The sequence below is a fragment of the Alosa pseudoharengus genome, unplaced genomic scaffold (genome assembly GCF_046254945.1).
Source record: "Alosa pseudoharengus isolate Yale_2024_CS ecotype anadromous, Long Island Sound unplaced genomic scaffold, YU_APseudo_1.1 YU_APseudo_1.1_scf_14, whole genome shotgun sequence".
In the NCBI taxonomy this organism is placed as follows: Eukaryota; Metazoa; Chordata; class Actinopteri; order Clupeiformes; family Clupeidae; genus Alosa; species Alosa pseudoharengus.
In genome coordinates, this window is record NW_027468609.1 from 39,996,726 (window position 1) to 40,022,623 (window position 25,898).

The 25,898-nt window shown below is 39.8% G+C and overlaps 1 protein-coding gene across 1 annotated transcript in view; it reads left to right on the forward strand.

The window, feature by feature from the left end:
* aggf1 (angiogenic factor with G patch and FHA domains 1) overlaps positions 1 to 25,898 on the forward strand; it is a 135,572-nt gene that overhangs the window by 3,238 nt on the left and 106,436 nt on the right. The window contains exon 2 of the mRNA XM_076284922.1: positions 17,876 to 18,070. Coding sequence (XP_076141037.1) covers positions 17,897 to 18,070 — 174 coding nt within the window. The 5' untranslated portion in view covers positions 17,876 to 17,896. The remainder of the gene's footprint in view (positions 1 to 17,875; positions 18,071 to 25,898) is intronic.

Here is a 25,898-nt window from a genome sequence, read left to right on the forward strand (position 1 = left end):
CATGATGAATCAAAATTAATAGCTTCACTGTTATTTAGCCTAGTGCTTCCAAAATCAGCCCACACATCTAGGGCCTCATTAACATAGCCTACGTATACTACATCTGTTAATTTTGGAAAAGCTGGCTCAGCCTATTTATATATATATATATATATTTGGAAAAGATCAATAGCTTCACTGCACAAGGCTCAATGAAAGTGAAGCTATTGAATACCCCCCCACACACATACACACACAATATTGTAAACATGGTGAGTGTAGTATGTTGCTTGGGATGCTCTAGATGTGTGTTGTGATTTTGGAAGCTATAGGCTCAATGAGTGTGGTGTGGAGAGTGGTGTGTTAAGATTGTCTTGGTAGTGTATAGGTCTAATTGAGTGCCTGTCACTTTAAGACGTTTGTGAGGGAACCCTTGCAATTGTAACACCGTTAAAAGGCTGCTGATGTATGGATGCAATTCATAACGTTTTCTATGTAGTTAGTAAAAATAAAGGTTCATACTTCTTCTTGGGACAAGCACTTTTGAGTCTTGGAAAACACTTTTCCATTTACATCGGGATTTTGCAAATATTCAGTGTCAGAATCAATAAAATGAGCCCTGCATGAGTAACAAAATTGACAAGCAGCTGTAAGGAAGCATGCTAAACTCGACATCCAAACAGTATTCTAATGTTAGCTTTGAGATACTGCTTGATTGCATAACTTAACTTAGTTTAGTCTCCTCAATGTACTATGTTGTGATAAGCCCTCAGCAGTTTTAACTTTAATGCAGCAGTTTTGAACAAATTTAGTTAGATAGATAGATAGATAGATAGATAGATACTTTATTGATCCCCAAGGGGAAATTCAAGGTCTCAGTAGCATACAGACATCACGCACAACATGCACTTACAGCAGAAATGGTAAATATAAGTATAAACATATAACCAAACTCCACTGTACAATAGAGACAGTAGAAGATAAGAAAAACTAACAAAACTAAATACTAAATATACTATATAAATTAAATTAAAAAATCCACAGTGTGCTTGAGGGTGATCAGGTTGATTGCAGTGACAGGGCCAGGACTGGCCTGTAGTTCTGTGTGCATGGTGAGGTGCTCAAGAGAGTGAGTGTCATGGTGAAGGTGCAAAAAGTAGTCCAACAGTAGTCCTGTAGTTCTGTGTGCATGGTAAGGTGCTCAAGAGAGTGAGTGTCATGGCGAAGGTGCAAAAACAGTAGTGCAACAGTGCAAGAATAAGGTCTAGAGACCAGCATAAATAATATGGACAAATAAGAGAGTAAAGTATAATGTAGACAAGGTAATATAAAAAACTATGTCAGTGCAAGAAAAGGTTGAGGTAATAGGGTTACAGCCATTCAGTATTGTAGCAGAAGCCATTGGTCATGTGTGCTAATATAGCATGAAAAACAGTGTAGCAGTAAAACAGTAGTAAAAACATTAGGCTGTGGACAGTAGTAAAACAGTAGTAAAGCAGTAGTGGGCAGTCAGTACTCAAACATGGAGAGGGTGGAGAGGCAGACAGACTATGCAGAGAAGTCTATCTCTCCTCTTCCCTTTAGTGAAGCATTGAACAGTTCAATGGCCCTGGGGACAAATAAGTTCCTCAGCCTTTCAGTTGTGCATGGCAGTGAGCGAAGTCTCCAGCTGATTAAGCTCTTTTGCTTTTTAATAGTGCTGTAGAGTGGATGACATTCATTGTCCAAGATGTTGATCAGTTTGTTCAGGGTCCTTTTGTCAGATATTGAAGTGATGCACTCCAGTTCAGCTCCCACTACAGAGCCAGCTTTCCTTACCAGCCTGTGCAGCATTGTCACGATGCTAAGTGGATTTAGTAGCAATTTAGCCCGTCATCTTCTATGCAATGCTTCTATGTGGCAACAACAATCCTTTAACAATCATTAATGTTTTGTTAAATGCACATGCAGAGGAGGGGCAGCGGGCTCGTTACGAGAGGGAGCAGGGCGGGCAAGGAAAGGCTGCGTGCGTAAAAAGCGCAGCTCAATGAAAGGATTTTATGTTATCTTTAATTTCAGTTCAGTTCAGTTAACTTTATTGTCCCAAAGGGAAACTTGTCTCGCAGTCAGGTACACATAAATAGCACAAGATACACAAAGACACAAGATGGGATAAAAGACACAGTATAATATAAGTTAAGAAGGTTAAGAAAGAAAATAAGAAAGAAAGAAACTGTCTTATCAATGTACGTTCCTGACAGATGCTCATCAGAATCGTTTCTGTGCAATAAAGCAAAATTGTGCAAATTTAGCAGGCGTATTGCACTAGGAATAAAATAGTTTTTTGTCCTATTGGACTTATAAAATGGGACTCTTAGTCTCCGGCCTGAGGGAAGAGCTTCAAATGAACAGTGAAGGAGGTGATTTTTACAGTCCAGTATAGAACTTGCCTTCTGGATGACCTGCTTCTCGTAAATGGTCAGCAAGGACAACTGCGGACAGCCAGTCAACTTCCCAGCCACCTTCACAATGTGGCTAAGATTGTTTTTGTCCCTAAGACTGATGCCTCCGTACCAAGCAATAAAAGAAAAAGTGAGAACAGATTCTATAAAAGATTTGTAAAATAAAGACAGCATAACCTTATCCACATTAAACAAATTAAGCTTCCTAAGGAAGTATAACCGTTGTTGTCCCTTCTTACAAATAGCCTCGGTATTTACATCAAATTTGAGCCTGTTGTCTAAAATTGTACCGAGATATTTATACTGATCAACCATCTCAATGCAGCTTCCATTTATATAAATCAGTGGTGGAGAACATGATTGGTTTCTTCTAAAATCAATGACCATATCTTTTGTCTTTGAGATGTTTAACTGAAGAAATGACTTGTCACACCAACTGACAAACTCATCAACCACTGGCCCATGCTGGGATTCATGTTTATGCAGTAAACTAACAATGACTGTGTCATCAGCAAATTTCAGGATATGCCTATTTATATGCTGACTTCTACAGTCATTTGTGTAGAGGATGTAGAGCAGAGGGGAAAGTACACAACCCTGAGGAGAGCCAGTGGAAGAGATGCGCCTTTCTGAAAGACAACCATTGACCTTTACTCTCTGTGATCTGTTGGTTAAAAAGTCCATAATCCAGCCCACAAGATTATTCTCAAGATTAAATTCTGATACTAGTTTTCTAACTAAAACATGTGGCTGGATAGTATTAAAAGCAGAAGAAAAGTCCAGAAACAAGAGCCTGGCATGTGTGCCAGGACCTTCCAGATGACTGTACAGGAGGTTAAGTAATGCAATTTGGGCATCCTCTACCCCCCTATTAGCCCTATATGTGAGGTCAGTGCCACTGGTCTGAAGTCATTTAAAGTCTTTATAGTGTTGCCTTTTGGCACTGGGACTATAGTAGATTACTTCCATATCTTTGGAACCCTTCTCTGTTTTAAGGACATTCTAAAAATATCAGTGAACACCCCACAGAGCTGTTCTGAACAGCACTTTAGCAATCTCCCAGTAATCCCATCTGGTCCTGGACTTTTATTGACCTTATTTCTTTTAAGTACTGACCTTACGTCTTCCTGTGTAATTAAAAATGTACATGTAGTGGACTGACTAACTGATTGCTCATGAGTTAATTTTTGAAGTTCATCTGAAAAGTCATGAGTGTCAAAATGTGAATAAAAAGTGTTTAATGCTTCAGAAATATCTCTATCACTCTCATAAGCTGGGATATGGACTGGCTTGTTTTGTGTTCTATGCAGGCCTGTCATTCTCTTGACACCTTCCCATGCTGCCTTCAAGTTATTGCTGCCCAGTCTCTCCTCTATCTTACTTTTATATTGTAGTTTAGCTTTCTTGATTTCTGATCTGACCTCTTTTATTGCCTCTCTTTTTTCACCCTTATCCCCTTTGTGAAAAGCGCTATGTTTTTTCCTTAACACTTGTTTCATGGATTGAGTGACCCATGGCTTGTTATTCGCATACACTTTTACATGCTTTTTTGGAATAACAGTATCCTCACAGAAAGAGATATAACAGCATACGGTGTCAGCCAGTTCATCAATATTTGAAGCAGAGTCCATGAAAACAGTCCAATCTGTGCCATCAAAACAGCCCTGTAATTGGGAAACGGACTCATCATTCCAGACCTTGATCTCTCTGGTTTTTACTTTCTCCCTCCTAGGAGTGAGATGGATAGCATTGTGATCGGAGGAACCGAGAGGGGGCCGAGGGGAGGCCTTGTAAGCCTCCTTAATTGAGCCATAGCACAGATCTAGAGTCTTATTTTTCCTAGTTGGGCATGTGACATATTGATAGAGGTTGAGACTTTAAATACTTTAAATTTAAATAGTACAACATAGAAGATTAATGTGTGGCGGCCAGTTTTGATTTCATGGCGCCCCGCCACAGATTAGTCAACGTATGGGAAAGACTGCCATGAGTCTCCAACACGACGCTCTCAAGCTACCAGTCGCTTGCCGCCCCCTTCTGAGCTTGCTTGCCCCCTTCAGAGGCTGAATCAGTAACCTACATTTAAACACAGTTGTTGTGCAAAGTGGTCCTGCGTGCGTGATTGTTTCTGCATGGGGCTACGACCGCTACGTACAATTGAAGTCAGAGTTGGTCATCATTGAGACAACAGGGGTATACAAAAAAATCCGATTGTAGCTTACAGCAGCCGACTATTTAGGTTAAGTTTATAACGTTGTGGACGGCCACTAAGCGTCTTCTGCCCCACGGCTGCGCGCGCATCTAGTTTTGTTGGTAAACGGGAAACCCATGTATTAATGCATTCCTTATGTTATTTACTTTATTTTGGCCTTTTCCTTTTCTGTTTCGTGGGGCTTTTATTTTGAAACCGCTTTTTAATTTTGAAACGTTCCAACCGCAAGGTTGTAATTTAAACAGAACAAACATTAGGCTAAACAGAGACATGAACATAGTGAAATGAAACACATGAATGATCATTTGATTGTTTCAGCACACTCCGAAAAAACCCAAGGTTAGTGTTCATGGAATATGTACTTATCAATGCATTTTAAGCCTTAAAGCCTGTTTTGCAGGTTAACCACCACTGTTGATTAATGGGTACATAAAGCACTCAATATATGTATATTATTTCTAAAAATGTCTCCAAATGGTGTTAAATGCCAGTTTTTGTTGTTTTTATAGCATTAGCCTTTTTTTTACGCAATTCGGCGATGACGTCACTTTGGGGACTACATGATCTGCGCTTCATTCATTTCAATGCATTTCAATGGACATTGCGGTTACACTTTCAACATAAAGTTTGTATATTTACTAGGGATCGACCGATATGGATTTTTTAGTGCCGATACCGATACCGATTTTTTTCCATCAGCCTAAGCCGATGACCGATACAGGCTGCCGATTTTCTTGAGCCGATAATTGGAGCCGATACTGCTTTTATTTTGCTCCCTCAATTTACATCATACAAATGACACATAATTACACAAATGATGATAACAAATGTTATAAGTCTCAATTTAAAAAAGCAACATTGAACTTATGGATGGGTGCACTGAATATTAACTGTGCAAAATGCTTTCATCAACATCTTACAAGACAGCCTTGATGATGCATTACTTGCTGACATATTATAAGACATAATTCAGGTCATCACAAAATGTCCTTTGTCAACACATTTAAATAATTTAAGAAAACAATAAGCCTGAAAATTAGCTATTGAAATAAAGTGCTTGATTTGTAATTTAAGACTGCATGGTTTCAATTTTTCTATGTCTATATTTTTCTAAAAAAAGCTGCCAGATTTGTCAACCACAGAACATAAATCAGCAGAGGAAAATAACGTGGTGTCAAATGTTTCTGTTCTAAACGGCATCAACATCAAAAGGTATTAAAACATATCTCTCAGTTTTAAAATCTCTCCTTCAGGTAGCGCAGCACTCTCATATCGCTGTGATGCGTGTGTCCCACTGAGTGAGACCAGACGCACACACAAACTTCTGTTTGGTAGCTGACGAACCACCATTGAACTGGATTGATAATGATAACATTAGCAAACGGCTCTAAACAACATGAATTAATATTCAACTACATATAACACGTCTCTCATTATTAAAGCTCTGATATCACTGCGATGGCAACTCCGCCCGCTCGAAGGGAGAGGGGGAGGGAGACGCACACACCACACGCGTCCAAAACTCAGCCAGATGGTCGCTGAATAAAACTCCCACAAATACTTCGGAACAACGTCGGCATTACTTACTGTAATCATATGATTGACCACCGCTACCCCATGCATACGGATAGCCTACAACTTAGCTATTTGCAGCTCCCTAAATACAATGGCAAGCAGTTTTATAGAAGAGGGGCATTCAGGGAGGGAGACACACACCACACGCGTCCAACACTCAGCCAGGTGGTCGCTAAATAAAACTCCCACAAATACCACGGAACAACGTTGGCATTACATATGATCAGTGTTTGTAACAGCTAGCTACCGCATGCATATGGATAGCCTAGCCCACAACTTAGCTATTTGCAGCTACCTAAATACAATGGCAAGCAGTTTTATAAACGAGGCATTAAGCATTAAATAAAGTAGGCTACCTATATCATTCGCATTTTCCATTTGGACCCACAAACTTGCTTCCACCTTCAAAGTGTATGGCAATATTTCAGCTAAGTCAAACAGTTAAGATGCTTTGAAAGTTTAAAGTTTACTGTTGTCTTGAAGAGCAGGCTTTCAGCTCTCTGCTCTTGGGGGAGGGGCAGTCTGCACGTGAATTGCAGCGTCTCCAGCAACACAGACCTGGCTGTGGACGCCTGTATGTAAATAATGCGGGAAAAAACTATCGGCGAACGCAGCCGCTTATCGGCCGATGCCGATACACGTAAAAAACCCAAATATCGGCCCGATATATCGGCTGGCCGATATATCGGTCGATCCCTAATATTTACACTTCGAATTTCGTCACAGCATTTATATCACAGCTACCCTATGATCTAACAAAGATAACAATGTCTTCCGATTTTAGTTTAATGCAATTTTCTGAATTTGAGAGGCCACATTATGAGGCTACATAATGCACCTAGGTGCTATTCAGTTCAATGCATTATGCTTATAACGTTTCGACACTTTTTTTGTTACTGTCAGTGAACAGCACCGAATGAAAGTCAACATTTTCTTTATATCTAGTGATAGTGATCATGTTGTTAGTTCAGATAAGTAGGCTACCGGGCAAACTTAGTCAGAAGATCAGAATATGAAGCATCATGATAGCTAGCTGGGCTAACTTTTTAGTCCCACCTGTGAGCCACCCCAGTTACTTAGCTTCTAGCCGCCGCTGATTAGGCTGGTCGTGTCTTTAGCATGATTATTTTCGATAACTACTGCTCGTGATTGATTGCCATTGACATCGTCAGGGTACGGCTTACCAAAGAGGGAGATAATATGGGCAAGTCGCAGTTTTGCAGGTGCTTGTGTGGGCTGTGCCGTCCCGATGGAAACTGTGGTGGAGAGCTGCAGTAACTAGGGAAGCGAGTGCATTTTGGCCGCTGGTTGAGGAGCTCCCCCATGACCAGCATATGACATGATCTATCTAGCTATCTATCTACCTGTCTATATACATATCTAGGCTATCTATAGCCTATCTATTTATCTATAATCTGCGCTATCTACTGCTGAACAATCCCTTACTCGTCTCTCTTTACTCCTCTCTCGTTACTCTCAAGGGTCTCAAGGTGGGCTTTGGTCTGTAGTCTCCCCAAGGTGACGTAATGCAATGCATTGTGGGGGAAAGGAGAATCACTTCAAACGCTGTGAAATAGTACCTGCTTTTTTGTATTATATTCCGTTTTGTGATACCCAACAACATCAAATACAATTGATAACAGTTTAAATGTTTATTACCAACAAGCAAATTGTGCAAATTCGTTGGAAAATGAACCCTGCAACACGGCCTTTAAAGTAATTTTGGACTGTAACTTGATCATTTTTTCAATTGCTACGTTGAGTAGGCTAGCAGCTAACGTGAATGAACGACAAAATACTTCCACACTGGTGATTTCAGAGTAGCAAGAGGGGCTTTGATTTCGGTAGGTTGATGTGTATTCTATATTTTAACTGGCTGCAGCCAAAAATTAGAGGAGTGTTGACGTCGCAGTTCAGCATGTGTTTGTGCGACTTGGCATGTTGGACGTGAGATTGGGGGTGTGGCTGCATCGTCGATTCTACTTTTGAGTTTGAAGTTTGAGATTAAGATATAATTTCAATCAATTTCGATATAAAATCGAAATCGTGACACCCCTAATACCATATCAGCATTTTTGTTCGGTGAATCTTTTGTAAATTGCTTTACAATTACCGTCGGGCCTATAGCCTGGCTTGCTTCGGTCACATCCTTTTAAAACCGCATCTTTTTCTCTCTCTTGAGCATTTAATCTGCTGCCAGCTTGTGACTCTACATCGTCCAAAATACTTGATTGCATTGTATTCTCCACATTTTAGCTAAATTTTGGTGTACCACATGGCTAGTGCTGGGCGGTATGACCAAAAATGTATATCACGGTATTTTTCAAAATTCTTACGGTTTCACGGTATATGACGGTATTTTTTTTCCATGCATAATCAGATGTTCACAGCATTTTCTACAAGTTGAGAGAGGAATTGCTGCAGTAGCCTACATTGAGTAAGGATGGTCTATTTTACTGTCATGATGATAACTCCACACTAGTGGTAATGCAGTTTTGCATGGCCCCAGAAAATGATGCTGTTTACAAAGAGCCACTCATGATTCTAATGAAGAATCTAATCAGAATGCAAAGACAATCGCAGTCAAAATACAGAACTTAAGCAGGCTAGTGTAACTTGCAATAATTATACTTTTTTGGAAATTATACAATTTAAAATAAAACCTCTCTGCTAATATGCTTACTCTGTCAAATAGGCCTATCAGAAACATGCCTTATTGTTATTGTGTGGTTTACATGACGTTAGTGGTAGGCTAACGTTAACTTCATGTGGATGTGGATGTCTTCTTGTTAGCCTGCCATGAGCTTCGGTTCGGTTCGCTAGGCAAAACATTAACACAAAAAAAGTTCGTTTTGGTGCACTGATGACAGTCAGGATCATTTCTAACTAGCCAGCTAGTATTGCTCACTGCATGTCTATAACATGCTTTACTTGCTACCTGGATAATTTCAGCGAATATTCTTAAGGTGAGATGAATGATAAGAACATTAAACTTCACTGTGTTCGGTGGCTTGCTAACTAACAACATCACCTACTAGCCAGCTAGTTACAGCCATATGGTTACAGCTGTTGAACAATCTCAATCGAATTTTCGTGACGGTAAATCCCTTTCAATGCAGTATCCCTTAACGTTTTTCCTTAACTAAAGAACAATTTAAGGTATTCTGTGCAACACCCTTAAATAAACCCCCTACCTAAGGAGAAATTGAGCCTTAAGGGCCATACTTCAGGGGAAAAACTTAAGGTGTTTTGTGTTTACCCTCACTATGCCTGGCATTGGCACCATGCGTGCGTGTGAAGAAAGTCCTAATCAAATACACCGGTATGGCGGTATATTAAAAATTCATATCATAACGAAAATATACACCGGTATACGGTGTGAACCGGTATACCGCCCAGCACTACACATGGCATTTTCTTTCAGTGAATCTTTTGCTTTACAATTACCTTCTGGCCCTCCTCTTGGCTGCCTTGACTCCTTCGTCTTCATTAACATTAATCTTTTTGGCCTCAATTATGGAAGCATATGTTAATTCAAATGAGATTTGATTTGATTAATTCAAATGAGAATGCAATCTGCAATATGCAATTCAAAAAGACATTACATTATGCAATTGCCAATTCATTATGCAATTTAATATTGCAATTTGCAATAATTTCCAACAAATTGTATTTTAATCTGCAAAGTGACAATGCAATCCTAAAATCTATTTGAATAATTTTGGTTAAAGAATAGAATAAACATGGATTGAATTGCATTCCATTTTGCCATGGTACTTCAGTCTCAAAATTCAAATGGCTATTCATTTTGCTTTTCAATTTTCAATATTCAGTTTCATCATTTAACTGTCAATTCATTTTGAAATTTAATACTCAAAGTGCAATGTAGGATTGCATTTTGAAAACATATTTGGCAAAACTGACAATTCCAGCCTGAAAACAATTTGGATTATTTTGGGCAAAACGTTTTGCCCAAAATTTTTGAGGCATTTTATTCAAATGAAAAAGAAATGGCGCCCCCCGTAATGATTGCATTGCACTTTGCCACGCTCTTTGTGTTGCAAAATGGCAATTCGATCTGTAATCTGTCAAGTCACTCGTCAGGGCGGGAACTAGGCTACGTCACTTCCGTGATTACGTCTTACCCAGTTAGCGTTTGCAATGGAGGAGTTTGCAGCTGCAGGTCTCTGGCCGATGATGTAGAACACTAGCCTAGAAATCTAGACGCACCCTAGCGGCAGCAAATTACATGCTGCCAGGGCTAGTCTAGCGACTCTCCGTTGGCTTGTGAGCTCGAAAAATTAAACTTCTATCAGGCCAATCAAATCGTGTATAGAGTCGTTAGGCGGGCTTAACATAATGATTGATGGCAGAGTTGCAGCGGTTTGGTTTGAATTCCCTGCTACTTGAAAACAAATAAGATAATGTTGCTGTTGGCGAACAGTGTGACACAAGTTAAGCTTTTATTAAGTTGCCATCACACATGCACCTCTTCCTCTCCCTCTCGTGCACTCACACACACGATGGCAAAGCATCCTCTTTGTGACAGGTCCCTTAACAAGCACATAGCTCATTGTGCAGGCCTCTATAAAAAGAATTGCTATCACTCAGCTCTTGGATTGATGATGCACATGATTTACACTTGCAAAGTGATGCAAGTTGATAGACAATTGTGTATCAAAAGAAGAAAGAAAAGTTTGCATAATTAAATGATTTTGAATTAAATTTTTGCATCATATAGCCTTTACTATTTATCCCCCTTTTTGACAAATGACATATCGGTTTTACATATCGGTTATCGGCCTCCTGTTTTGGTAATAATTGATATCGGTATCGGCCCTGAAAAAAACATATCGGTCGATCCCTAACACACACACACACACAACCTCCGTGGTCTGGCTAGCCTCATAAGCGGACCGGGGGGTGCGGTCGCTCAGGGCCCACGGCTGCCACGACCGCAAAGGGGGCCCACGTTTGGCCAAATCTATCTCGCTGAATTGTTGTATACGATGCTTATTTGTAGGCTACTGATTGCTGGGGGGAGGGGGGTGCTACTAAAGATGCCGCTGGTTAGACAGGCAAAGTTATCAGCAGCAACATAAGAGCCGTAATAATGTAAGAACACAGCTGGGTCTCGCGGACACTGGGCCTACTCGTGGTCACGGTTAACATTATTCACTGTGACATGATATGTTTGTGCTACCAACACTCCCACCCCCCCCCCCCCCCCCCCCCCCAATAAAAAAAATTGTGCCCCCATGAAAATCTCAAATGCCCCCTCCGGAGGGTTGCTGGTTCGAACCCCGACCAGTAGGCACGGCTGAAGTGCCCTTGAGCAAGGCACCTAACTCCTCACTGCTCCCCGAGCGCCGCTGCTAGTGCAGGCAGCTCACTGTGCCGGGATTAGTGTGTGCTTCACCTCACTGTGTGTACACTGTGTGCTGTGTGTGTTTCACTAATTCACGGATTGGGATAAATACAGAGACCAAATTTCCCTCATGGGATCAAAAGAGTATATATACTTATATATACTTACTTATACTTAACTCCTCCATTGCAAACGCTACCTGGGTAAGACGTAAACACGGAAGTGACGTAGCCTAGTTCCCGCTTTAACGAGTGACTTGACAGATTACAGATCGAATTGCCATTTGAATTTTGCAACACAAAGAGCATGGCAAAGTGCAATGCAATCACAGAGGGCGCTATTTCTTTTCCATTTGAATAAAATGCCTCAAAACGATGGCAAAACGTTTTGCCCAAAAATAATCCAAATTGTTTTCAGGCTGGCATTGTCAGTTTTGCCAAATATGTTTTTAAAATGCAATCCTACATTGCACTTTGAATATTAAATTGCAAAACGAATTGACAGTTAAATGATGAAACTGAATATTGAAAATTGAAATGCAAAATTAATTAGGGCCCGAAGAGGTGCGAAGCCCTATTTTTTTTTGGAAAGTTTATTATTATTATTATTATTATTATTATTATTATTATTATTATTATTAGGGCCCGAGCACCGAGGGCGCAAGGCCCTATTGTTTTTGTAAGGATTATTATTAGGGCCCGAGCACCGAAGGGCGCAAGGCCCTATTGTTTTTGTAAGGATTATTATTAGGGCCCGAGCACCGAAAGGGCGCAAGGCCCTATTGTTTTTGTAAGGATTATTATTATTATTATTATTAGGGCCCGAGCACCGAAGGGCGCAAGGCCCTATTGTTTTTGTAAGGATTATTATTATTATTATTATTATTATTATTATTATTATTATTAGGGCCCGAGCACCGAAGGGCGCAAGGCCCTATTGTTTTTGTAAGGATTATTATTATTATTATTGTTATTATTATTATTATTGTTATTCCACTTTTTTGCTTTCCTGTTTTTGAGGTGGTTAACATGGTCGAAATCTCTTGAAATTTGGCACACACGTCAGGTGTCACGCATCGCAGTTAGGTACAAGAGCTTGACCCAGGGTGTGGCCCAGGGACTCGCTAGCGCCCCCTTAGGTGACTGATTCCGTGGTTGGCATATATTTTGAGGTGGTTAACATGGTCGAAAACTAGCGATTTAGCACACACATCAAGTGGTACAGTGAATAGACAGGGATAAAAGCTTGGCACCGGGCGTTGCCCAGGAACTCCATAGCGCCCCCTTACGTCACAGTGACTTGTGGTTGGCATATAGTTTTAGATACACACACCAAATTTGGTGGGTGTATGTAACTCCCAAAAACAAACAACTTTTGTATTAACATGCCATTAGCCACGCCCACAGGAAGTGAGGTAATTGAGATTTTGTGCGTTGTGGACATGCTTCATTTTAACGTACTCCTCCTAGACGGTTGATCCGATTCATGTCAAAGTTGGTATACATGACGCCGAGATGTTCCTGATTCTAAATTGTGAAGCCTTTTTTTGATATGTTGTAATTTGACAAAATGGCGAAATTGTTAATTTTAATACCGTTCCACACAAACAATAAATGTGTCATAATTCACCATGCATGGCTTGAAATGTTTTAAATTTCACAGGTCATTAAAGACCATGTTAATGATAATATTCACATGCCCATAATGCATGTTTGGCATAGCGCCACCAACTGGCAACAGAAAGAATGGCAATTATGCTGATTTCACATGATCAATTTGAACATACTCCTCCTAGACGGTTTGTCAGATTCATTTGAAATTTGGCAAACATTATGCCAAGATGTCGCTGATGTTAAATTGTGAATGGATTTTTGAATGTTGTAATATATTTGATATGATTTTAATATCTCACCACATAAACAGGAAATGTGTCATAAATCACAGTGCATTGAATGAATGGTCTGAAACTTCTCAGGTTAATAGATATCATGATTATGATGATATCCAGACACCCAATGGGCCTGCCTGGCATAGCGCCACCACCTGGCCAAGCAGGAAATGTGCCAGAAATGGAAAATGCCTTAAGTGATTGATCTGAAACTTTATTAAATATTGGATATCATTACTGTGAGAATATTCACATGCGTAATTCACAGGCCTAGCATAGCGCCACCATCTGGCCAAGCAGGAAATGTGCCAGAAATGCTCTATGCTTTGAATAAATGGTCTGAAACTTCTCAGGTTAATATAGACAGGGATAAAAGCTTGGCACTGGGCGTTGCCCAGCAACTCCATAGCGCCCCCTTATGTCACTGTGACTTGTGGTTGGCATATAGTTTTAGATACACACACCAAATTTGGTAGGTGTATGTAACTCCCAAAAACAAACAACTTTTGTATTAACATGCCATTAGCCACGCCCACAGGAAGTGAGGTATTTGAGATTTTGTAGGTTGTGGACATGATCAATTTTAAGGTACTCCTCCTAGACGGTTGATCCAATTCATGTCAAAGTTGGTATACATGACGCCGAGATGTTCCTGATGATGAATTGTGAAGCGTTTTTTTGATATGTTGTAATTTGACAAAATGGCGAAATTATTAATTTTAATACCCTTCCACATAAACAATAAATGTGTCATAATTCACCATGCATGGCTTGAAATGTTTTAAATTTCACAGGTCATGGAAGACCATGTTAATGATAATATTCACATGCCCATAATGCATGTTTGGCATAGCGCCACCAACTGGCAACAGAAAGAATGACAATTATACTGATGTCACATGATCAATTTGAACATACTCCTCCTAGACGGTTTGTCAGATTCATTTGAAATTTGGCAAACATTATGCCAAGATGTCGCTGATGTTAAATTGTGAAGGTATTTTTGAATGTTGTAATATATTTGATATGATTTTAATATCTCACCACATAAACAGGAAATGTGTCATAAATCACAGTGCATTGAATGAATGGTCTGAAACTTCTCAGGTTAATAGATATCATGATTATGATGATATCCAGACACCCAATGGGCCTGCCTGGCATAGCGCCACCACCTGGCCAAGCAGGAAATGTGCCAGAAATGGAAAATGCCTTAAGTGATTGATCTGAAACTTTATAAAATATTGGATATCATTATTGTGATGATATTCACATGCGTAATTCACAGGCCTAGCATAGCGCCACCATCTGGCCAAGCAGGAAATGTGCCAGAAATGCTCTATGCTTTGAATAAATGGTCTGAAACTTCTCAGGTTAATAGATATTATGATTATGATGATATCCAGACACCAAATGGGCCTGCCTGGCATAGCGCCACCACCTGGTCAAGCAGGAAATGTGCCAGAAATGGACAATACCTTAAGTGATTGATCTGAAAGTTTACAAACATTTTGGATATCATTATTGTGATGATATTCACATGTGTAATTTCAATGCCTAACATAGCGCCACCATCTGGCCAACCAAAAAGTGTATCAGAAATGTTCTTTGCTTAAAATGAATGGTCTGAAATTTCTCAGGTTAATATATATTATGATTATGATGACACCCAATGGGCCTGCCTTGCATTACGCCCCCACCTGGCCAAGGGAGTAAATGTGGTAGAAAATAAAATACAAAAACAACTAGCACACGCATTAAATATGTACATTTCACAAACGCACCACGTCGGTGCTTTGTTGGATTCCGACATGTCACGGGTTGCGGCCCGCAGGTGCTCGGGCCCGCCATTGCCGCTTGCGGCTATATTTTATTATTGTTATTCTACTTTTTTGCTTTCCTGTTTTTGAGGGAGTTAACATGGTCGAAAATTCTTGAAATTTGGAACACACGTCAGGTGTCACGCAACGCAGTTAGGTACAAGAGCGTGACCCCGGGCGTGGCCCAGGGACTCGCTAGCGCCCCCTTAGGTGACTGATCCCGTGGTTGGCAAATATTTTGAGGTGGTTAACATAATCGAAAAGTCTTGAAATTTTGCACACACATCAGGTGTCACACAAAGCAGCTAGGTAAAAAAGCTTGGCCCCGGGCATGGCCCAGAGACTCGCTAGCGCCCCCTTACGCCCCCTTAGATGACTGATCCCGTGGTGGGCATATACTTTCAGCTACACACACCAAATTTGGTAGGTGTTTGTATCTCCCCAAGATGAACAACTTTCGAATGTACAATGCATTAGCCACGCCCAACAGGAAGTGAGGTATTTGGGATTTTGTGCAGACTAATATGTGATGAAATATGTGATGAATCATGATGCCAAAGGAGGTGCTTCCCATGGGTGAAAACGCATGAAATTTGGCACACACATCAAGTGATACAGTGAATAGACAGGGATAAAAGCTTGGCACCGGGCGTTGCCCAGGAACTCCATAGCGCCCCCTTATGTCACTGTGACTTGTGGTTGGCATATAGTTTTAGATACACACACCAAATTTGGTGGGTGTATGTAACTCCCAATAACAAACAACTTTTGTATTAACATGCCATTAGCCACGCCCACAGGAAGTGAGGTAATTGAGAATTTGTGCGTTGTGGACATGATCAATTTTAACGTACTCCTCCTAGACGGTTGATCCGATTCATGTCAAAGTTGGTATACATGACGCCGAGATGTTCCTGATTATAAATTGTGAAGCCTTTTTTTGATATGTTGTAATTTGACGAAATGGCGAAATTATTAATTTTAATACCCTTCCACATGAACAATAAATGTGTCATAATTCACCATGCATGGCTTGAAATGTTTTAAATTTCACAGTTCATTAAAGACCATGTTAATGATAATATTCACATGCCCATAATGCATGTTTGGCATAGCGCCACCACCTGGCAACAGAAAGAATGACAATTATACTGATTTCACATGATCAATTTGAACATACTCTTCCTAGACGGTTTGTCAGATTCAATTGAAATTTGGTGAATATTATGCCAAGATGTCGCTGATGTTAAATTGTGAAGGGATTTTTGATAAGTTATATATTTGATATGATTTTAATATCTCACCACATAAACAGGAAATGTGTCATAAATCACAGTGCATTGAATGAATGGTCTGAAACTTCTCAGGTTAATAGATATCATGATTATGATGATATCCAGACACCCAATGGGCCTGCCTGACATAGCGCCACCACCTGGCCAAGCAGGAAATGTGCCAGAAATGGACAATGCCTTAAGTGATTGATCTGAAACTTTATAAAATATCAGACATCATTATTGTGATGATATTCACATTCGTAATTCACAGGCCTAGCATAGCGCCACCATCTGGCCAAGCAGGAAATGTGCCAGAAATGCTCTATGCTTTGAATAAATGGTCTGACACTTCTCATGGTAATAGATATTATAATTATGATGATATCCAGACACCCAATGAGCCTGACTGGCATAGCGCCACCACCTGGTCAAGCAGGAAATGTGCCAGAAAATGGACAATGCCTTAAGTGATTGATCTGTTTACGAAAAATTTGGATATCATTATTGTGATGATATTCACATGTGTAATTTCCATGCCTAACATAGCGCCACCATCTGGCCAACCAAAAAGTGCATCAGAAATGTTCTTTGCTTAAAATGAATGGTCTGAAATTTCTCAGGTTAATATATATTATGGTTATGATGACACCCAATGGGCCTGCCTTGCATTGCGCCCCCACCTGGCCAAGCAAGCATGTGGCAGAAAATAAAATACAAAAACAAATAGCACACGTATCAAATATGTACATTTCACCACTTCGGTGCTTTGTTGGATTCCAACATGTCACGGGTTGCGGCCCGCAGGTGCTCGGGCCCGCCATTGCCGCTTGCGGCTATATTTGCCATTTGAATTTTGAGACTGAAGTACCATGGCAAAATGGAATACAATTCAATCCATGTTTATTCTATTTTTTAACCAAAATTATTCAAATTGATTTTAGGATTGCATTGTCACTTTGCAGATTAAAATACAATTTGTTGGAAATTATTGCAAATTGCAATATTAAATTTCATAATGAATTGGCAATTGCATAATGTAATGTCTTTTTAAATTGCATATTGCAGATTGCATTCTCATTTGAATTAAGCTACACATATGCTTCCATACTCAATAGTCCAATTACACAGTCCCTGTTTTTGGTTTTGGATTTTGTGAAATACATTTCTAAATAAATGCAACTTATAGTCCGGTGCGACTTATAGTCCGGAAAATACTGTAATTGGCTTCAATTAAAACACAGATGTCCTGTTTTAAATGAGAATTGTAACCAGCTATTTTTTATTTTAACATGTGTTCAACCAAATTCACTTTTAGGAGTCTGGACAAACTTGAAAAATGAGTAGAGAAGATGACCATGGTGTTGATGTGTCTGGCCTGACACAGAAGGTGGAGGCACTGGAGCATGAGCTGAAGATGTGCAGAGCAGAGCTCCAGAAACTCCAACATCAACTTAATCAAAGACAGCAGCATGAAAACACAGATGACTACAATGAAGATCTCAGGCAGCAGGTTTGTAATTTATTCTGGTGCATTTCTAGGCTTTGTTCAAATAGTATTGTAGAGATGAGGAAATAAGCCGGAGTGGGAAGAAGGAAGCTGGAAATTCACAGCCCTTCTTCTCTGTTGAATTGCTCACGGAGTACATCACACAGATATCACACGCACATCACGTAAAAGAGAAGAACCTATGCTTTCCAATGATATTAGCAGCCATTAGTTGCAGTGTTAAACGGTTGAAAATCAACATTGAATTTACATGAAACTGAATCATATTTACATTCTACACACAGCTTTACACCCAAATTACTCACGGTGGGATATCTCACAAACTCTTCACTCAACACATGTAACTGTAAATCAAAAACACAAACAGTATATCAAAATAAACAACAGATCTTATCGAATATGAAGATATAAAGTATGCCCCACAATAAGCCATTCCCAAGCACATGTCTACATTGTCTCTAACTTTGGACTGAAATTCTAATGTAATAGCACCCCAAAATAATAAACGTCCTTTCCATATCAAAGAAGTTGGGCATAGCATGCAGAGATCAACTGTGCTTGTGGCTGTATGACATCTGCACATATGCAAGCACAACTTACTTAACACAGCTTAAGTTACAAATGCAGAGGAGTATAAAGCACATTCTTCATCCTATGATTCCGTCACAAGACTTTATGTTAGTACATATATTTTTTGTAAATTGCTTAACCATAGAGTATCCCAACATCATGATTCTTATATTGTCAGATTCCAGACAATCCCACCTACACAAATATGAATACATATTTCTACTTGCATGCTTCCTGTTGACAATAAATTAAAATGTGAATTCTCTAGCATCTCTAGATCTAGCATGTTGTGAAAAGGCAGCCCCTCCTTTTCACCAACCTGCCTGACCCTTCCCGCAACATTTAAACTGACTATGTTTCTCCTACATGCACAAACACAGAAACATGCTTACACCCACACCTGCACTGGCTTCGAATTATTTCAATGACATGGCAACTGCATTTTTGTTTCATTCACGTAACAGCGTGATAATTATTCACACAACTTACTCACCTAACATCTGCACAACATTTTAGCAAACACTGTTACTGCTTCATAACCCATTCCATGCCGTTAACCCTGAGAACTTCAGCGGCACGTCGGCACGCCGCTGAGGCACCCTTGGGAAATTACTAACTTTAACAGACTAAACCTCGTTGTCTAGAGGTGCCACAGGTGTCTATCGAAAGGTTTCAGGGATCACACTAAGCTGGTTTTCTGATCCGTGAAGTAGAAACAACGTTATTGTCATTTTAAAAACATAAAAACCGCGACCGGAATGTGTCAAAGATGTTAGGAAAATATAATATCGGGGGAAAAACTCACAAAACATTGTTTTATCATTATTTTTTGACCATCAAAACCACCAGGAAGTAAACTGAAATGACCATGGGACATTTGTATGGAAGTCATTTTCTGTTCATGTTCTGACTTAGATTAACTAGGTCAACGACAGCGCCATCAATAGACCGCAATCCACTCATTGACTTGCATTATAGAAAGTATTATCAACATGACTTTGAGGAAGGATATCTCTCTGACTGATAGTTGAGGTAAATATGTCAATGGTATTTATTTCAGAATAAGTGTGTGTATGATTTAAATTAGTAAAAAAGGTTTAGTCTATGGGTATGTGTTTTGCCCAATCATTTATTTAAAAAAAAAAAAAAAAAAGGTTTTTTTTTCTCATGTTTGTGTATAGTTGGTTAAGAATGACAATTATTTAATCATATTGATTAGGGTGTGCTGAGAAAAAAGGATATAAGATAGTATCAGTATTGCACTTTCCTGAGGGGTCTGCCGAGAGACCTGCCCCAATGGACATAATTAAATTGGACCATTAAACCACACAATGATCCAAAACATACAGCCAAACAAGGCAAGAAATGGTTAACTTAGAATAATATCAACATTTTAGAGTGGCAGAGCCATTGTCCAGACCTCAATCCGTCAAACAAGTGAGCACAAGGCCAGAGTGATGGCAAATAATCGCTCATGACTGAAAACCCAGATTGCTGTTAAAAAGGTGTGGTCTAGAATCATTGTAGAGACATAGAGAGGCTTGGTAGATATTATAAGAACCATATTGAGAGTTGTGAATGCCAATAAAAATGTTTCCATTGATTATTTAAAAAGGGTATGAATAATTTTGGACTTTCCTTTTTTCATAAAAATGTTAAAAAAGATGAAAACGCTTCTTTTTTTAATTCCATGTTTCGCCCACATTGTCTTACAAACTTTTGGCATGTGACAGTGTCATTTTCAGTCAGAATAAACATATTGATAAAGAGAAAATCTGCATTAAATAATTATTTGCCAGGGGTATGAATAATTTTGTTCTTAACTGTATGTATGTCGAAACTATGTAAATTACCAACCTAATTCATTTACAATACCCCAATGTTCAGGACACATTTAGCTCGTAGCTAACACTTACCATAATATCTCATTTAAAACGGTTAGCTTGCTAGCTAGCTAACTATGGAACTTCAGTAAAACATAGCCAATTATCTCACCTAGTTGTAGGAAATACGTTCATATTACAAGTGATAGAATTAAGGTGTGACTTATGTTTAGTTGATGTTATGACATGTAAAGTTAAGCTTGCCGAACTTGGTTATACAGTCAGCCACAGGCAGCTTGACTGTGACTACATTCAGTGACGGACTGGACGGTCTGGCATTTGGGCAGATGCCAGAAGGACCGCGGCCCCTCATGGGCCGTTTGGGCCGGCCAATCACGGATCGGCATGCTTGTCGGGTTTGCGCCGCCCATTTATCGTAAGGACGGTTTTACAATATCTCTCGGCCCACTATCAAGCATCAATAGTGTTACATGGCTTTGAATAAGCCATTTATCTCTAACTCCCTTTTCCTCCTTCGTAGTAGGAAACTGATCAGTATTTATACCAGACATGAGTCTCTACACAACAGTCATGGTGACCCTCAATATTTACATCAGTCTACATTCTTTTGTAACCTTATTCAATCAAATTATTTAAAAGTGCATTGTTTGAAATTGGAATACAATAAATATGCTGCCTGTATCTTTTATTTTATTATTGGTTTACAAAAGTTAGGCTACATGAAGCAATGACTTCTGGGAATTTCAAAACCGAATGCGTCTACTTCCTTCAGCACGGGGAATTGCCGATCTAGCATGCCTTGATCCTCGGAATTTTCCCCTTATAAATGCTAATAAACTGCCCCCAAATGCACTTCGAAACATAAGAGAATGTCTGCTTAAATTCAGTGAAGGTGCTACGGTTGAAAATCTACAGTCGGAATTGACACATCTCGCCACGCACTGGGACAACCTGAAAAAGTCTCCTCTAAACGAGTATACAGTCAAAGCGTCGGACTTTGATGATGCTGCGGAGATATAGGAAGATACAGAAATAAACCTGGTGAGCAAGACATGTGCTACCTGCAAGAATTGTGCAATCTGTTGCTATTTCCTTCTCCAGCAGTTAAACCTCTTTACCTGTGCCTACAACTATATATGGTTAGCAAATGAATTCCTACTAACACTGTCATGTACTCAAGTGGCATGCAAACAGAGTTTTTCCACTCTTAAATTCATCAAGAATCGCCTAAGGACACGATTGTCACAGGATAATTTGGAGGCTTTTATGCTGATGGCGACAGAGAAAGAGGTCCTATAATGAACTTGGATGCTGATGACGTGATAGACAGGGTTGCGGAGAAGAGCAAGCTCCTTCGCACCTTGTTAACTGCATGATGACAATTAAGACACGTTTGTGGAGCAGCTGCTCTGATGGGTTTCCCGTTTACCAACAAAACTACATTCGCGCGCAGCCGTGGGGCAGAAGACGCTTGGTGCCACAATGTTATAAACTTGACCTAAATAGTCGGCTGCTGTAAGCTACAATCTGAATTTTTATATACCCCTGGTCCCCTGTTGTCTCAATGATAATGTCACCCAATGTCAGTAGTTATATATGTTCTTACCTTAACTTTCACGAGTTGATACCTCTCCCGTCTCCCGACACTCATACCTCTCCCGTGTCGGTACGTGCACTCAAACGCTCTGGTGCGCGGCTGGACTGTGTTAGCATGTTGCTATGCTAGCGGGCTTTGCCGTAACTAAGCGTAGAAGTAATCAAAAACATCCACGTTTTCCCGACTTAAATACAGTTGCACGAGTAGTTGATAGAAATGCTACGGCCACGCAACATGAAACGTGGCGATTTTCCAAGCGAATAAACAGGAGAACTACAATGTGTGGCCCAATAGCACTTGGGAGTACTTCGACCTAGTGTAGTAGTATTGTTAACACCTAATTGTAGATCCTATCCACCACAGAGTTACATGCTGGATCGACCCTCAGACTCTCCCTCCCCTCTGAGCGAGAGAGAGGCACACACACTAGAGATGCGCTGATGGGCTATTATTTCAACCATAACTGCATAGCAAAACTTCAGCAAAACATCCATCAGCACCAAAGTTTTTTGACCAATTTTCAAAACTGCACCTGCCCACCAAATAAAACCTGTCTCCAAATAAAACGCACATCGGCCTGTTGCCTATTCTGCCAGCTTGTGACAATATATCGTCCAAAATGCTTGATTGCATTGCATTCTCCACATTTTTAGCTAAATTTTCATGTACCACATCAGCATTTTTGTTCAGTGAATCTTTTGTAAATTGCTTTAAAATGAATTTCTCCTGTTTATTCGCTTGGAAAATCGCCACGTTTCATGTTGCGTGGCCGTAGCATTTCTATCAACTACTCGTGCAACTGTATTTAAGTCGGGAAAACGTGGATGTTTTTGATTACTTCTACGCTTAGTTACGGCAAAGCCCGCTAGCATAGCAACATGCTAACACAGTCCAGCCGCGCACCAGAGCGTTTGAGTGCACGTACCGACACGGGAGAGGTATGACTCAACTCGTGAAAGTTAAGGTAAGAACATATATTACTACTGACATTGGGTGGCGTGTTCCTTTAACATCGTATTTTGTCATTTTTGGCGAAGACATGCATTCCTTTAGGGATATTGAACATTCTCTAACCATCGTGATTTCGAATTGGTGCAGTTTTCAGCACAAAAACTATTTTTTTTCTTTTCATGGAGAGCACTGCTCTATGCTGTTCTATGGTGCTTTCTGCCTCTTGCGCACGCATGTTTTCGTGACGTTGCATAGAAATCCATGTATTCTAGGCTATTCTTTTTTCATTTTCATATTTCATATTGCATTCATTTTTTTGGAGTTGTGCATTGATATATCCATGTTCTTGGTTCAGTCTTTATGCATATTAAAGTTAGAGTTCATCACCAATGGGGCTACAAACGTGTTATGTCTGTGCATGTGAAGTTATATCTGTGTGTTGCGGGCATGCATGTGCGTGCATGTGCGTCTCCGTGTGGGCCGCTGGTTGGTGAAAATGCCAGGGACGTTTTTTAATCCCAGTCCGTCACTGACTACATTCGTGACAGTCCTGTTAGTAAACTGGAAAGAGCAAAAGATAGAAATACAATGGTCACCTAAATCCCATTAACACACAGATAACTCTTACACCAACCTTATTTTGTGCCTTTTATTCACATTTGTTTAAAAATGTAGTAAGTATAAGCCCTTTTCGGTCCAGACTTTTCAGCTCTATAAGTTTCATATCCAAACAGTCATATATCTTTCCCCTAAAAGGGGGCGTGTACGTGCAGCACATACAATGTTCCATTCCATCCGTTAGTGGGTATGCTCTGATGGGAGGCGGTGGTGGGTGGGAATATTCAAATGTTTCGGCCGATGATGTAGATGGCGCTACAGCATGGATGGTTTTTTTTTCCAAGTTTGTATGTGTGTGGTGTAAGCACCAGAGACACAAAATAACATCCCAAATCCCAGAAAAGTGTTTTTTTTTTCAAATGGGCACTTAATTGCTATATAATCTTATTTTTTTTCTTCTTTTTCAAATGTATGTTAATTTATTGTTTTCATGTATGTATTGTCAATGTTTGATTGTACATGGGCTGGGTAGATCCCACTAGTTGTAGTGGTATCAACAAATTAGCTCTAATTGGTTGGCTTTATTTAAAACAAGGCTTTTCTTCCTTTAGTGGAGGAGTCTTGGGGCTGTATTTTAATTGAAATGCCCGGTCTGAAGCGTTTAGGGTGTGGTCAGTCCAAAGTCGCTATTTTGGCGGTGATAATAAGCTCACCACCAGGCACATTGTTCAAAAGGGATGTGTCATGGGTGTGTTTTGAGTGTAACATCCATTGAATTACAATGAGAGTGACATCTGTCATTTCCTTTAAGAGCAAGGAGCGCAATATCAAACAACAGTCAGTGCAACTGAAGGAATCTGCTTGCACACAAGACCGTGTATGCAGCAACAGGATTCACTAATCTTTGCTCTACTAAATTGTGTGTGTGACTAGCAGAGTATAGCCTACATGCATCTGCACTCGCCTATTATTCAACTCATCCAAACTGAAACTAACTTCACAGTGGTCTCATAGGCAACGGCAAAACCGTTGTACACTCAGTCACTATTTACTTGACTGACAAGGGGTTACAAGGGAAAACATAGTCTGAAAAAAGCAATACTTAACCCCAATAATGTTTGAATGACTGAATAAAAACCCTAATGATATTCATTATTATTAAGGATATTTAGATACATACATAGCGATTTTTAGATCATGCATGTGACCACACCTTTATTTTTAATTAATACCCCCAGGGGCACAATGTTCAATTGGATTGGAGCGCATGGCTAAAAAAATGTACTCATCAATGGAACAAAGTAGCCACACAAAATAAACATTAACGTTGGGCGTGCGTGTGACAACATGGACCAACCAGGGTCCACTGGGAAGAGGTTTTTCCCATCAATAGGAGAATTACACAAGGTATAAGGCCGAAACAACATCAGAGTGACTTAAGCACAAAATGGGAATATTCAAAAATTACTCAGTCAAAGTTCTGATAATAGTTCAGAGCGTTAACGTTTAAAATTCTCACACTATAGACTTGCGGGGAAAAGAGATGTAAGAATACTACTTGACCTGGTTTGTGTTATTCTTGACCACATATCTCTGGCCTTAATGGCTTAGCTTTTGCATACTTCTTCACACAGCTATTCCATTTCACACCCAAGGCCAGGATGATATGCATGATATTGATCACATGATTCTTAGCTCATCTATTCTTAAGGCTACATTGTGTAATTTTTTGGGTTGATTCTTAGCAAAAACCCATTTTTTCTTTCAAAATTATGTGCTCATTCTTGTGTAATTACTTACCACCAACCAATCAAAGTATTTTCGTGAGCGTAGAATCTTCCATTCAGAATACATACAAGCGAGTCGCCTGTATGGCGGCAGCCATGTTTAGGCCTCCATTTTTATAATACATTAACCAAGGAGGGACATACCTGAAATTCTAGCTCTGCCTTTCACATTTGTTGGTCACTTACCGAACGACAGAGTTGTGCTCGCGGCTGCCGGGAAACCCCTAATGTTGAATCACCTGATGATCTCTGACTCTTCGTAAGGAGATAGAAGACCAGGTTAGCGTTATCTTGAACTACATATCTTGTACAGTATTGTCAAATAAATTTAGCACTGATAAGTTGCTCACTGAATATAGGCCAAAATAACAAATCCATAACAACATTATTCATCTTGCATGACGTATATGAGCTATAGTTTCACAGACTAAATTACTAAATGCAATTTACAAATATTTTTTTCGAAAATAACCTCATTACCAGAAGGATTACTCAATAAAGTAGTGTATGACTTCTTGTAACGT